General features: G+C 42.2%; 2 protein-coding genes across 3 annotated transcripts in view; both read right to left on the reverse strand.

The window, feature by feature from the left end:
* Window positions 1–15,798, reverse strand: part of LOC144695247 (uncharacterized) — a 486,191-nt gene that overhangs the window by 85,106 nt on the left and 385,287 nt on the right. The window lies entirely within an intron of this gene.
* The window catches only part of LOC144695203 (uncharacterized), a 341,679-nt gene continuing 335,871 nt past the window's right edge, over window positions 9,991–15,798 (reverse strand). Inside the window, exon 2 of the mRNA XM_078566090.1 lies at window positions 9,991–15,166. Within this exon, the coding sequence (XP_078422216.1) occupies window positions 13,012–14,541 (1,530 nt within the window). The 5' untranslated portion in view covers window positions 14,542–15,166 and the 3' untranslated portion in view covers window positions 9,991–13,011. The remainder of the gene's footprint in view (window positions 15,167–15,798) is intronic.

Genomic DNA, 15,798 nt, shown 5'->3' on the forward strand with positions numbered 1-15,798 from the left:
TTCCAAAATTATTTGAAGAAAACACACTGGGCATGAAGTGCTAGAAGCTGAGGAAAATATTGCTTCAGTGTAGCTGATTGAAGGGTTCTGGTTTATCCTGGGAAATTAGATACACTGCACTCGCTCAGACTGCACATCCCAAATTCAGCTATCAGCCACAGCACTGGGCAAAACTATCAAATCCAAGCCCAGGCTTTTGGGAAAGGCTGAGGCCTTCAGGTAAAATCTTTAAAGAAGGCATTAAAAGACGTTTCAATAAATGTGTCGCCAGTTATGGTAGCCTAATTGCTATGGAGGTTACAGGGATAGGGAAGGGCAAGTCCATGGAGGGATTTGAAAACAAGGATGTGAATTTTAAAATTGAGGTGTTGCTTGACCAGGAGCCAATGTCGATCAGTGAGCACAGGGATGATTGGGAAATGGGTCTTGGTGTCAGTTAGTTCCAGCACAGTTTTGGAGGAGCTCAAGTTTACAGTGCAAGGTGTGAGAGCAGACAGGAGAGCATTGGAATAATTGAGTCTGGAGCCTACAAAGGTCTGGATGGGGGTTTCAGCAGAAGATGAGTTGAGGCAGGACATCACTGGTCTCTCCTGTGAATGGAACTTGATCTTCTTCCTAAGCACAGTGTCCCTATACCTGACCAACATAGGTAAATGACAGTGAGAGGCAGGGATGGAAAAGGAGAACCCTTCATAGAATCACACAGGATCATAGAATAGCACGGCACTAAAGGAGTGTGGCTGTGCTGTCAGGGGTGCCGTCTTTCAGATGAGATCTGAAATGAGGCCACTTCTGCTCTCTCTAAGGTGGGTGACAAGGATCCCATGGCACTATTTTGAAGAAGAATAGGGAAATTATCCCTGGAGTTCTGACCAACATTAATCCCTCAGTCAACACCGCTAAAAAACTGATTATCTGGTCAATATCACATTGCTGTCAGTGGGAGCTTGCTGTGCACACATTGGCTGCCACGTTTCCTACATTACAACAGTGACCACATTTCAAAAGTACTTCATTGGCTGTAAAGAGCTCTGGGACATCAGGTGGTCATGAAAGGTTCTATATAAATGCAAGTCTTTCTTATTTTCCCTTTTGGAGGAGGTTACAGAGACAGGGCGGTGGGAGGTCTTGGGAGAGATTTGAAGGGCAGGAAACATCCAGATCCCAACACACAGACAGAACTGACCACTCTCAGTCCACAGAATAATAACCAGCTCCAAACACACACACACACAAAGTCGGAAATCAGTAAGAATCCTCAGACACTCTGCACCTCCCAGATAATTACACCTCACCTTCTCATATTCAGTAATGAGCCATCAACAAAAGTCAGCCTGTAAATCAGAAGGGAAATGCTTCCAATAAACACACTCAATATCCAACACACAGCTCCAGGCAAACAGTTCAGCACAAAGCACCGAGTAAACAGCTCTCTCAGCTGGATGTTCTCACACAGCATAAGGGGCATTTCCACAGCTGATTCCCCACAGGATAGTCAGGCTGCCTGAAGATTAGTGTGGATATTATGTGATGTAATTATTATAAATTGTGTTCCTTCACTCACCATCTCCTGAGTTGGTTTTGAGTCCCTACAGGAAGTGAAGCAGCTGTGGAACAGGAAGAGGAGAGAATGGGCAGAGTGGGTGGGGCTCTCTGATTGACGTCTCTCACAGCCAATCCAAATATTTCTGGAGTAACATGAGTTTCCTGAAGTTTGGGAAACTGACCGGTGAAACGGAGGCGACTTTGAGCAGCAGATCAGGTGGGGATTTAAACTTGTCATTGTCCCATCTGAATAAAACCTCACTTATTGCAGCTGCTGTCTCAGTTCCCCTGGTAAACGTTTGACAGAGATTTCTGGTGAGCAAATAGCATTCTTCATGTTTGGAAGCTTTCAAACTGACATCAGTGTGGCCTCAGATGTGTTTGACAGCAGATTAAAAGAGGAAGATCCACAGTGTCCAAGGCAGCGATGATGGGCAGTAGTCAGATCAGCACATGCACAGGAGAGAGTGACACAGGAGAGAGGGAGGTGACTGATCCACTGCTCAGAGAGTGACTGTTACCCAGAGTGACTCCATGACTTAGGTATAGAGGTGGGGTTCATTTTGTGAGTAGATGCCTCATGAGGTGATATCTGACAGCCCTGCCCTGTCCAGAGGTGGCGCCCTGTGGAAGTTCAGCTCCAATTTCTGAGGCTGAACATTCACCTCATCCGGTTCCTCTCCCAGGATATCCCAGTCGATTCACATCTCCTGGGATTTCCTGGTTCATTCACCTCTCCCGGGATGTCTCAAGACTGTTGGTGCCTGAACGCATAAAACCCTGAGTGTAATTTGAAGAGCCGCCTCAAACAGGTGCAATCAGCAGAAACTCACCACTCTCATTCCCATCTGGGGCTGTGGTCATTTCTGTGGCTGGTACCAGCTTCCTGGGTAATGTTTAATTAATCAGCTTTAAAGATCATGAAAGTTGAAATCTCACTTTATGCAAATTTTGTTTAAAATTGCTGACACGGTCAATTTCAGCCGGATTACGCTAATAAAACTGGCATCAATTAGCATGAACTCTCGGCCACAACCTGTGCACTTGTGGTTGCTGCATATTTGTCAAGGAGTTTTCCTGAATCAAATTTTTTTCCATTGTATGTTACAATTGAAGCAGTTTTATTGAAGGGTGGTACATTGTGATCTGATTGGCTTCATGATCAATGCAGTGTGTAAATATCTACAGGATAATTTCTTCATTCATTTTACAACATGTTTGTGTTTCAATAAATGGCAGGTGGGGTTTGTATAGGGAGCCCAGAGCCTGAGGAATTATTAGTGTGGCCCTGACAACAATTTCAATCCATCTGGAGTTGGACTTGAACCTACAACCTTGCTCTCTGAGTCAGGGGGTGGTGAGTTCAAGTCCCACTTCAGGACTTGAGCACAAAAAAATCATGGCTGACACTCCAGTGCAGTACTGAGGAGTGGAAGAGATTACAGAGATAGGGAGGGGAGAGCACATGGAGGGATTTGAAAACAAGCTAAAAAAACTCACTAAAACTAACACTGAGCTTTCCTGGGAAGAGTGGTTTATTCTTCCTGACAGACTGTTAGAACTGTGCCTAAACAATAGAACTTTCATGAGTGAATGAAAGCAGAATGGTTAATCAGCAGTACTGATTGAAGACAATCCTTTAAGATGTCCATTCCAGCTAACACCAGGGACTTTACCACCTTTCACAGCTTCAGGAACCCAGACACAAAGACAATACTGGCACCTGCAGCTCTAACTAGTTACCACTTTAATCAAATCAAACTTTCAGACTGCCACTTTACAGAGGGAAAAGCATTCTATACACAGCCATGGGACATAACCCCTTAGAAACTGAATCTAATACAACCGAAATATTGGTTATATTGTCAGTCATGGCTTAGTTAGCACTATTGTCTGAGTCAGAAGGTTGTGGGTTCAAGTCTCCCTCAAGAGACTTGAACACGGAGGTTGACACTCTAGTGCAGTACTGAGTGAGTGCTGCACTGTCAGAGGGACCATTTTTCGGATGAGTTAAACCAAAGTCTAGCAGCCCTCTCAGATGACAGTAAAGTCATTGCAGAAGAGGGGAGTTGTCCCCGATGTCCTGGCCAATATGGACACTGCAATCAATGTCACAAAAAACAGATTATCATGTCATTATCATATTGCTGTTTCTCGACACTTTGTCAGGAAGATATATTTTTCAAAATGTATTTGTAATTTATTGTGAAGTAGAGTAATAGTGTGGTCTGTTTCTATGTGTCTCTGTGTGTGTGTGTGTGTGTGTCGGTCGTGGGGGGACTTAATTAAATTAAAGATAGCTGGTCTGAAAGCTTTGATGTAACAAAAAAAAAGCTCGGTTTGAAATGCTAAATAGGTAAGCATGGCTGGAGTTTTAGAATGGGAGGTGTAAGGCAATTTGATTTTTAAATAAACCAGAGTACCTTGAATTCAAAAGAGGGGTGAAATGTTACACCTAGCCAGAAAAGGTTATGAAGCAGTGCGTTTATTTTTCCCAAAGATTACTGGTAAAATTGGTACGATGATAGATTTTTATTATTCGACAGATAAAGACCAAAAACATAGTGAAACAATGGGAATTTGCTTTTGATGGGGAAAATGTGTATAAAGAAGAGAAGCCTGTGTGTAAGGGCAAGCATTCTAAGATCTAACAAGTGTGAAAAGCCTCCAGCCTCAAGCTGCTGTCTACAAGGACTGAAGTTAAGAAAACTCACTTTGAATTTGACTCTCCAGGGTGTGTGCTTTGCCTGCGTCTGTTTAAATCTGTGTATTTTACTGTTACCTTAACGGAGGTATAACTGGGAGTCAGATTAATTAGAGGATATAGAAGTTATTATAGTAGCAATTTATAGACATATGTATGTGTGTAAAATCCTTTCCTTTTATTAATAAAGGTTTAAGTTAGTTTTGTAAAAAAACCTCTAAGCCTCGGTGGATGACTTATTGTTGAATTCAAAGCCCGCATCTCGAAATAAAAGACAAATTGCAAATAGTTGTGGTGGCTGTTTCAAGTTTCCCTCTGGGATTTGTGCATCTTGGCATTTACCATCCGCCTTGCCATAATATGCTTACTGTGCACAAATTGGCTGCTAGTTTCCTACATCACAACAGTGAGTACAATTCAAAAAGCACTTCATTGGCTGTCAAGTGTTTTTGGATGCCCTGAAATCTTGAAAGTTAATATATAAATGCAAGTCTTTCTTCCCTAGGGAAATATTATGCTTCCTGTGAACTGGAAATTATAAACCCATTAATGGGGAAAGTATATCAACCTACAGTGACATTGACCAATATATTGTGTATAGGACTCTTACTGCAGGCTCCTGAGTGTTTTAGTGAATAGAAACACACCATGCTGATAAATCAAGTAGTTTGAGTGAAGCTAACTAAAAAAATGAATTTATTGTGAGTTATAAATCTATACAGAAGATTGATAAAACAGCAGACAAACAACACAATATTCAGCTCACACCAAATTTTTAATCAACCAAAATAACAAAACATTTGAAAATGACGCAACATCTTTCCCAGAATCTTAGAAGAGTGTAAGGTGAACATATCACACCGTTATTATATTGAGGTATGATGGGCTGAGGGAACTCAGGTCTGTAGAGACTCACCCCCACTCCCTCACCATACTCAGGATAGTAGTCCCCCCAGACAGGAGAGTACAAACATTCCCCATGGTATTCGTCAAACACCCGTCACCTGAAGAGGATCTGTCTATAATTCACATCATCAACCAAAGCGGGGTCCGATTCTACCCCACATGCACTCCTGAGAGCTGGCTCACTTTACTAACACACACTCACATCAGGTAAAACTCTCTCAGGATACGACAGACAGAAGTTTCTTTAAAATCCGTGTGCTTTAGTCTGGCTCCCAATTCCAATGGTCAGAAATGACACCGAACTTTAGTGGCAAAGGATGGAGTTTGTTTCCATCATACAAACACATGCAGAATTGAAGAGACCGAGAGAGGTTTGTAAATCTGTTGCAGAGTGTACAACGACACGACAGTCATCTGTAAACTGTAGATCATGTGTATCTTTGATGGTCATCTTAGTTTTGGTACAGACGCAACTGAGGTAAATGAGTTTCCCATCTAGATGGTATTTAATACTGACACCAGAGGGCAGTTGATCTTTGATAAGTTGAATAGTCACTGTCAGGTAGATTGTAAATAGAATGGGAGCTATCACACAGCTTTGCTTGACACCAGTTTGGATTTTGAAGGCTTCTGTTTCAGATCTCCCACTTGAGACAGTTGCAGTCATGAGATCATGAAGCAACTGCAGGATTGTGATGAAGTTTCTTGGACATCCAAATTGTTGGAGCACAATCCACAGAGCCTTGAGATTTACTGAGTTAAATGCTTTGGTCACGTTGATGAATGTCATGAAGAGTTCCTGGTGGTGTTCTCAACATTTCTCTTGGGTTTGTCTGGCAACAAAGACCATCTCGGAGGTTCCTCTGGACGGTCTAAAGCCAAGTCAAAGTTCTAAGTGATGTCTGTTTCACTCGATCCATGTGGGGGACTGATGCCTGCTGGACAGATCATCGACTTGGTCGATTGGTGATGACCATCCACCCAGGACCAAGACATCACAAGGTCCAAAGTCCAAGAGGAAGAGGTCTCAGCCCTAAAACAACCCAACCAAAGGGAGGATTTCCAGGTGGAGCTTATGACAAATCTGGAAAATCTTCACACATCCAACTCAATTCCCAAACAGTGAGGTCAAATAAAGTCAGCTGTGCTGAACTTCTGTGTCCAGGCCATTGGGTTCGAATATCATTGTCACCAGGACTGGCTCGACAAACATGACGCACAAATACATGACCTCCTGGAACAAAAGCGATCAGCCTTCATTGTCTGGCAGATCAGCCCAAGGTTGCATCAAGAAGGCAGCATTTCAACAGCTCAAGGCTGATGCTCAAAGACAAGTCCGCAAGATGAAGAATATGTGGGGTGAGAAAGCCTGAGAGATCCAATAATGTGCTGATCATCATGACATACAAATCTTTTTTTGAACCGTGACTGCAATAGCTTCTCCAAAACATTTTGAAACTTGTCTGGAAGGTAGCTCAATATTACATTTAAATTTTCAAGTACCTACTTATTATCCAATTTGATTACAGGAAAATAAATTTCAGAATCTTTTGTTTCTACATCTTTCTCTTTATCTACCACCACTAACACCTTCTTTTGGGCTTCTTCCCTGTTTACATAACACACCCTCTGCTTCTTTCTTATATTTGGAGTATTTATTAAATAATTTACTTCACTCAGCTTCTTTTCAATCCTGTGAGGCTCACTAAACCTTGCCTTTATCGAGTCACCCAGTGCTGGTCACAAAACCACGAGCTGTAGTTTTCCTATCTGCCTTCACTTTCATTACTTGCTGTGATATCTTTAAATGTTTCCTAGTTAACTCACATGCTCTGTCCAATCTTAAAGTTTGATACATAATCCAGGAGTGAAGTTTCTGAATTCTGACCCACCAATTTCTCATGAATCAATTTCAATTGTCCTCTTACCTCATGACCATAGAGTAGTTTGAAAGGGCTAAAACCAGTTGAAGCATTAGGAGCATCCCTAATACCAAATAACAAGAAGGAATTCCCCTATCCTAATCCTGTGGATCGTCCTGACTATATGCCCTCATCATAGTTTTTAAAGTTTGATGCCATCTTTCCAAAGCCCCTTGTGACTCAGGATGGTAAGTTGTTGACTTAAACTGTTTTATCCCCAAACTGTTCATTACTTCCTTAAACAGCTGTGAGATGAAATTTGAACCTTGATTTGATTGTATTCTTTTTGGTAAACCATATCTTGTAAAAATTTAGTCAACTCCTCCACAATTCTCTTTCTTGTAATATTTCTCAAAGGTATTGCTTCAAGGAACCTTGCAGACACATCCAATATGATCAATAAGTACTGATTTCCACTTTTAGTATTCAGGAGGGATCCTACACAATTAATAATGACCCTAGTAAAAGGTTCTTCAAATGCTGGAATTGGAATTAAAGGAGCTGGCTGAATCATTGCTTGTGGTCTCCCTATCACCTGACATGTGTGACATGTTCTGCAGAATTTGACTACATCTCTATGCAATCCAGGCCAATAAAAATGCTTTTGTATTTTCGCCTTTGCCTTTCTAATATGACCCCCCATTGGAATTTCATGAGCTATTCTATATAAGAACTAGGAGCAGGAGTAGGCAATTCAGCCCCTCGAGTCTGCCCCGTCATTCAATATATGGCCGATCTCATTTTGGCCTCAACTCCAATTTCCCACCCTCTCCCCATAACCTTTCAACCCGTTACTAATTAAAAATCTATCTCCTCCTTAAATTTATTCAGCGTCCTGGCATCCACTGCACTCTGAGGTAGTGAATTCCATAGATTCACGACCCTTTGAGAAAAGTAATTCCTCCTCATCTCTGATTTAAATCTACCACCCCTTAACCTAAAACTATGGCTTCTCATTCTAGAATGCCCCACAAGGGGGAACATCTGCTCCACGTCCACTTTGTCTATCCCCTTTAGCATCTTATATACCTCAATTAGATCTCCTCTCATCCTTTTAAACTCTAGCAAGTATAGGTCTAAACTACTCAATGTCTCTCATAAGACAAGCCCCACATCTCTGGAATCAATCTAGTGAACTTCCTCTGAACTGCCTCCAATGCAACTACATCCTTCCTCAAGTAAGGGGACCAAAACTGTGCACAGTACTCCAGGTGTGGTCTCACCAATGCCTTGTACAGTTGCAACAACACTTCCCTATTTTTATACTCTATTCCTTTAGCAATAAATGCAAAATTTCCATTTGCCTTCCTTATTATCTGTAGTATCTGCATACTAGCTTTCAGTGATTCATGCACGAGGACACCCATATCCCTCCGCACTGAAGCATTCTGAAGTTTCTCTCCATTTAAATAATAAGTCGCCTTTTTATTCTTCCGACCAAAGTGGATAACCTCAAACCTATCCACGGTAAACTCCATCTGCCAGATTTTGGCCCATTCACCTAACCTGTCCATATCCATTTGTAAATTTCTTATTTCTTTATTGCAACTTACTTTCCCACCTACTTTGGTGTCATCTGCAAATTTAGCTATTGTACCTTCTATCCCAAGGACCGAACCTGGTGGCACCCCACTAGTTACAGCTTGCCATCCAGAAAAAGACCCATTTATCCCAACTCTCTGCTTTCTCTTGGTTAGCCAGTCCTCTATCCAAGCTAATATATTACCCCTAACTCCGTGTGATCTTATCTTGTGTATTAATCTTTTGTGATATATCCAAATGGTACAACAATCTGATGCACTTTCCTCCAGCTTTCATTTGCTGAAACATGATAAGGCCACCATTTTCTCATTAAAACATTACTCTTAAGCTAATAACATTCTGGAATGCATTCCACCTCTGTTTCTGAGTAAGCTGTCTGATGTAACTGTTCTATTTGCGTATCCTTCTTCTGTAACTCAACCAACTGCCTTCAGCTAAATACCTCAGCTGCATTATCCTCCATTCTTTCTTCCCGAACAATCTTCGCAAAAACAGCATCAGCTAATTCGAATTCCACACCTTCTCCCTGCTTGTTAGTTTCCCGTTCATCCTTTTTCAACCTGTGAGCCTGTGATCTTGTTATCACACAATCTGGAAACCATCCAGGATGCTCTTTCTGCAATCTTCTGTAGAAGACACCCCTACAGGTTGCTCAACTACCATAGGCATCACCCACATCTGTGACCCAGCTATATCATTACCTAAAATTAATTGAACCCCTACATTGGGCAATTTTTCCACTACTCCAACAATCACCTCACCTGTTTTCCATTTACTCTTTAAATTCACCTTCCACAATGGAATAGGTTTAGCATCTCCATGAACCCCACTTTTTATCACCTATTCCTGCAGTACTCCCTCTGAACAACAAATATCAATATCTCACAACATTAAGGATTGACTAGTCCCTGTCTCTCTTAAAATTTTAACATCTTTACCTACTCCACCCTGTACAGATGGCAACACTTCCCCTTCACATACAAAATCTTTAAACATTTCTGCAACCTGCTCCTCGGAGCACCCTTGGGTAAATTGTGAACACATTTCCACTTCTTTACCTGTCACTGATTCTTCCTGTTTTACCTGTACACAAACCACTGGCTTTTCCTGTGCCTGAACCTCAAAACCCACAGTACTTTTACTTCCAGATAATCCCAATAATCCCAACAGAATTTCCCTGTAATTTACAACACACTGACCTTGTGTGTCCAACTTTATTACAATAAAAACACGTCCATTTTCAAGTGTTTCTTCTACTCTCAGCACCTTCCTTTTTATTCTGAGAAAAAACTTCCTGGGAATTTCCACCAATTCCTTTTTTTCCCTGACTACCCACCTTCCTTTTACTGATTTAAAAGGGTGATGAAAAAAGGTTTAGATCTATGAAATAACTCAATCATCAGCTATCTCTGCTGCTTGTCTTGCTGTTTCTACTCTCTGTTCCTCCACGAGTTCTCACTGCCGAATGAATTGAATTTTAAATTATTCCAAAAGAATGACTTCTCTAAGAGCTGCATATGTCATCTTTATCTTTAATGCCTACATCCACTGGTCAAAATTACTCTGTTTTACTCTCTCAAGCTCAATATAACTTTGCCAAGGCTGTTTTCCCATATTCCTAAATTTCTGCCTGTATACTTCAGGAACCAACTCATATGCGCTCAAAATAGCCTTATTTTCTAACCACATCATAGTTCACCAACATTTCTTCTGACAGTGAAGCATAAACCTCATTTGCTCTATGCACCAACCTAGATTGTAACAACAATGTCCAGTTTTCCTGTAGCCATTTAATTAGTTTACTTCTCAAATGAAAAAAGAATGCTTCAACATCTCTTTCTTCAAACTTTGGAAGAGCTTGCACAAATTTAAACATCTCCCCACTGAGTTCTGATCTGGAAATAAGTCCTTCCTCACCATCTGGCGTCTCTTTTTTAACTGCCAGCATTTTAAGATGGAATTCTCCGTCTCTCCCTTTTTCTCTTTCCTCCTTTTCTAACCTTGTCATTTCTAATTCCATTTCCTATTTTCTTTTTCTCTCCTGCCTTTCTGCCGTTTCCTTTGGAATTCCCCTTTTCTTTCCTTTTCGTTTTCTTTCTCTGCCCTTTCTCTTTCTGCTGTCTCTAGTTCCAATTTTTTTTCATTTGCAACTGAATTTGATCCCATTCCAACGACCTAGCCCTTGGAGAACTTGGTCTCTCAGATATTCCTTCCAATTTCAAATGCTGTGCTATACCTTCAATTATGTCTGATTTCCTTAACCCTGCAGGTGATCCAAATTGTAGCTTTTCTACCAATTCCATTAACTTAGCTTTATTTGCCTTTTGCAAACCAACCAAAGTGATAACTTTAACTCCCAGATAAGTAGGAGCAACTGACAAACCCATATTGCAGTCTCACCACTTTAAAAAACCTTACACCAACTCCTGAATTCAAAGTTCTTTTCATACTTGTAACCTTAAGATTCATCAATCCCAAGCCAATTAATGAATTTTAAATACATCCCGCAAAAAGCCCCCATTTTTTATGGCATGGCAGATGGTAAATTCCCAGCTGCTCAAATCCCATAGGGAAACTTGAAACAGCTGCCATAACTGTTTTGCAATTTCTATTTTATTACGAGATGCGTGCTTCGAATTCAGTCCTAATAAGTCCACTGAAACTAAGAAGTTTGTTACAAAACTAAATTAAACATTTATTAATAAAAGAAAAGATTTTAAGCACATATATAGGTCTACAAATTACTATGAGAATAACTCCTAACTCCCCTAATTAATCTGGCTCTCAGTTACACCTCCGTTAAGGAAACAGTAAAACAAAATAGATTTCAACAAACCCAGGCAAAGCACACAATATCCTGGACAGGGATATTCAAAGTGAATTTTCTCAGCTTTGGTTCCTATGGACAGTAACTTGATGCACAGAGGCTGGAGGCTTTTCACACTTGTGTTAGATCTTAGAATGCATTCTCCTTACACATAACCTCATCTCCTTTATACATGTTTCTCCCCTTTAATGTAAATTCCATTGTTCCAATATGTCTTTGCTTTTCTCATAATATAAATCTTTCATAGTACTCATATTATTAGTAACCTTTGGGAATAACACTGTTTAGCTTAGCTTGTTATGGTTAGGTGTAACATCTTAACATTTCTTTGAAATTCAAACTGACCTAATTTATCTAAAAATACAAATGTTCCTCACACCTCACATTCTAAAACTTCAGCCATGCTTACCTAATTAGCATTTAAAACTTAGCTTCTCTTTTGATAACTCACAAGCTCCAGACCAGCTGCCTTCATTTCAATTAAATCCACCCCCCTACCACACACACATCCACACAGAGAAACTAATCCAAACCCCACTATTAACCTACCTTTACAATAAATCACAATAATATTATGAAAATTATTATATTTTCATGACACTTGTCACACACCTCACACCTGAATGGGCTCTCACCAGTGTGGATCCACTGGTGCTTCAGGAGATCGGAGGATTGGGCACAAACATTGCACCTGAAGAGTTTCTGCTGGTGTCCAGGGAGGGTCAAAGTTATCAAGAAAGCTTTACCACACAACTGGTGGGTTACTCCTTTATGCAAATAGGCTGGTGTATGCAGAGGTTTGCTGACTGTATGAAGGCTTTTTCACAACACCTCACACCTGAAGAGTTTCTCCCGAATGGATCCTCTGGTGTCTCAGGAGGTGAATCCCATGTGGGTTTGCTGATGTTCCAGGTGGTGTGCAGGCTTAACAATTCACATCAATCGGGTTTCTCCCCTGTGTGTGTATTGATGGGCCAGAAGATCTGTTGACTGTGTGAAAGCCTTGTCACACGCCTCACATCTCAAGGTTTTCTCCTGATCAATCAGCTAATATCCCAAGAGGCTCGTTAACTGCGAGAATGATTTGTCGCACATCTTGAATACGATGGTTTCTCTCCTGTGTGAATGCGGTGGTGAGCATGGAGGTTCGATGACTGCGTGAAAGATTTTTCACACACCTTGCAGGCAAATGGCTTCTTTCCTGCGTGAATGTGTTGGTGTGTGTGGAGGAATAATGAGTATAAGAATGATTTGTTGCACATCGCACATATGAATGGTTTCTCTCCAGTAAGTTTGTGTTGGTGCGTGAGGAATTGCAATGAATTTGAGAAAGACTTGTTGCATAACCTGCACATGAATGGTTTCTCCCGTGTGAATACATTGATGTGTGCAGAGGTTCAATGCCTTGGAGAACGATTCGATGCACACCTCACACATGAATGGCTTTTCCCCAGTGTGGATGCATTGGTGTCCATGGAGGGTCATTAACTGTAAGAATGATTTGCCACGTACCTTGCAAGTGAATGGTTGCTGCCCAAGTGACTGCGTTGGTGTGTGGAAGTTTGTTAACCATGAGGATGACTTGTTGCGCACCTCACATGTGAATGGTTTCTCCCCAAGTGACTGCGTTGGTGCATGCGGAGATTCGCTAACTGTGGGAAAGATTTGTCACACACCTGGCATGTGAATGGTTTCTCCCCTGTGTGAATGCGTTGGTGTATACGGAGGTTTGCTAACCGTGAAAATGACTTGTTGCACACCTTGCATTTGAATGGTTTCTCACCTATGTGACTGCGTTGGTGTATGTGGAGGCTTGCTAAACGTGAGAATGACTTGTTGCAGACCTCACATGTGAATGGTTTCTCTCCTGTGTGAACACGTTGGTGCACACGGAGGTTCGTTAACCGTGAGAATGACTTGTCGCACACCTCGCATGTGAATGGTTTCTCCCCTGTGTGACTGCGTTGGTGTACGCGGAGGCTTGATGACTGCGAGAATGACTTGTCGCACACCTTACATGTGAATGGTTTCTCCCCTGTGTGAATGCGTTGGTGCTTGCGAAAGTACGCTAACTGTGAGAATGACTTGTCACACACCTCGCATGTGAACGGTTTCTCCCCTGTGTGAATGCGTTGATGCACGCAGAGGGTCACTCTCTGTGAGAATGATTTGTCGCACACCTCACATGTGAATAGTTTCTCCCCTGTGTGAATGCGTTGGTGTTTGCGGAGGCTTGATGACTGTGAGAATGATTTGTTGCACACCTCACATGTGAATGGTTTTGCCCCTGTGTGAATGCGTTGGTGTATGTGGAGGCTACATGATTTGGAGAATGACTTGTTGCACAGATCACACGTGAATGGTTTCTCCCCTGTGTGAATGCGTCGGTGGTGATAGAGGGATGATGAGTTCAAGAATGATTTGTTGCACATGTCACACGTGAATGGTCTCTCTCCAGTGTGTATGTGCTGGTGCATGAGGAATTGCGATGAACTCAGGAACGATTTGTTGCATAATCCACATGGGAATGGTTTCTCCCCTGTGTGAATGTGTTGGTGTACGCGGAGGATCCATGGCAGTGAGAATGATTTCTTGCACACCTCGCACGTAAATGGCTTCTCTCCGGTGTGAATGTGTTGGTGTACACGCAGGGTCCATGACTGCGAGAATGACTTGTCGCACACCTCACATGTGAATGGCTTCTCTCCAGTGTGAACGCGTTGGTGCATGCGGAGGTTCGCTAACTGCGAGAATGACCTGTTGCACACCTCACACATGAATGGTTTCTCACCTGTGTGAATGCGCTGATGTGTGTGGAGGCTACATGATTTGGAGAATGACTTGTTACACACCTCGCATGTGAATGGTTTCGCTCCGGTGTGAATGCGTTGATGTTTGTAGAGGGCCGATGCATCAAAGAATAATTTGTTGCACACCTCACACTTGAACAGTTTCTCCCTGGTCTGAATGTGTTGATGAAGGTGGAGGGACGATGACCTTGAGATAGGCTTGTCATACACTTCGCATGTAAACGGTTTCTCTCCTGCGTGAATACTCTCGTGCCTCAGGGGATCAGACAACTTTGTGAAAGCCATCTCACAAACATCACACCTGAAGGATTTGTCCCCGGTGTGATTATCTGGTGTCTCAGAAGGTTCGAAGACGCCAAAGAAGCTTGATCTCAAACTTCACACTTGAAGGTTTTCTCTCCCATATAGCTGCCCTTGTGTTCACAGTGGTCTACCTTGTATATCAGCAGCTCGTGTGAGTCTGTGCAGCCCTCCTCTTGCACCTCACACTTGAACAGCCTCTCAGCTGTAGGAATGAGTCAGTGGTTCATGAGGCTTGATGAATGAGTGAAGCTCCCACCACACTTGAAGCCCACCCACACACTTCTTCCCAGCCTCACCCTGACCAATCGCCCACAGCTGAACCTTCAGAAAGGTTGGTTCTGATGGAAGCCTCCACACCACTGGTGATCTGACCAATTTCAGATCTGATGACCTGACCCAACTGATTTCCAGGTGATGATTTCACTGCCCAACCTTCTCTGTGTTGAGCAATGCTGTGAAGGGACTGAATGTCTTCCCACAGTTGTGCAGTTGTTCCTTGGGTGATGGTCAGGATCTATCTGCGGTGTCTATCCTCTCTGTATTTACTGGTGTAGTACGATGCAATCCTTCTGTAAAATAGGAAAAGGGAACATCATTTCCTCCAAATCTCTCTCCTCCTTTGCTGAAGGGACTGACTCCTCAGTTAGAGACTGTTCCACAGTGAGTGCCAGTCTGCTATTCTCCTGTGTGAGGGATCAGATACAAGTCCTTTCTTTGCTCTCACTTAAGTGTCACACACCCTCTGTTTCCAGCAGGGACACTGAATAGTGATCAGGAGCAGACAATGTGGCTACTTTCTCTCCTCCACCCAGCCCCCATCTTCCCAGGCGCCATGAAGGGAATGGACAGAGTGTAAAATGGTCTATCAATTCACTATGAGTTTGAGTTGTGGTGGAGAAGTCCAGTTTTACCCCTAGAGTATGTGTTTAATATAAAAAAGCACTGAGGACAAATGTTAATTCAATGGAAATCTTGAAATTTCTCCCCTTGTTTTCCAAAATTATTTGAAGAAACACACTGGGCAGGAAGCTAAGGAAAATATTGCTTCAGTGTAGCTGATTGAAGGGTTCTGGTTTATCCTGGGAAATTAGATACACTGCACTCGCTCAGAGTGCACATTCCAAATTCAGCTATCAGCCACAGCACTGGGCAAAACTATCAAATCCAAGCCCAGGCTTTTGGGAAAGGCCGAGGCCTTCAGGTAAAATCTTTAAAGAAGGCATTAAAAGAGATTTCAAT

The sequence above is a fragment of the Cetorhinus maximus genome, chromosome 21, assembly GCF_964194155.1.
Source record: "Cetorhinus maximus chromosome 21, sCetMax3.hap1.1, whole genome shotgun sequence".
Classification (NCBI taxonomy): Eukaryota; Metazoa; Chordata; class Chondrichthyes; order Lamniformes; family Cetorhinidae; genus Cetorhinus; species Cetorhinus maximus.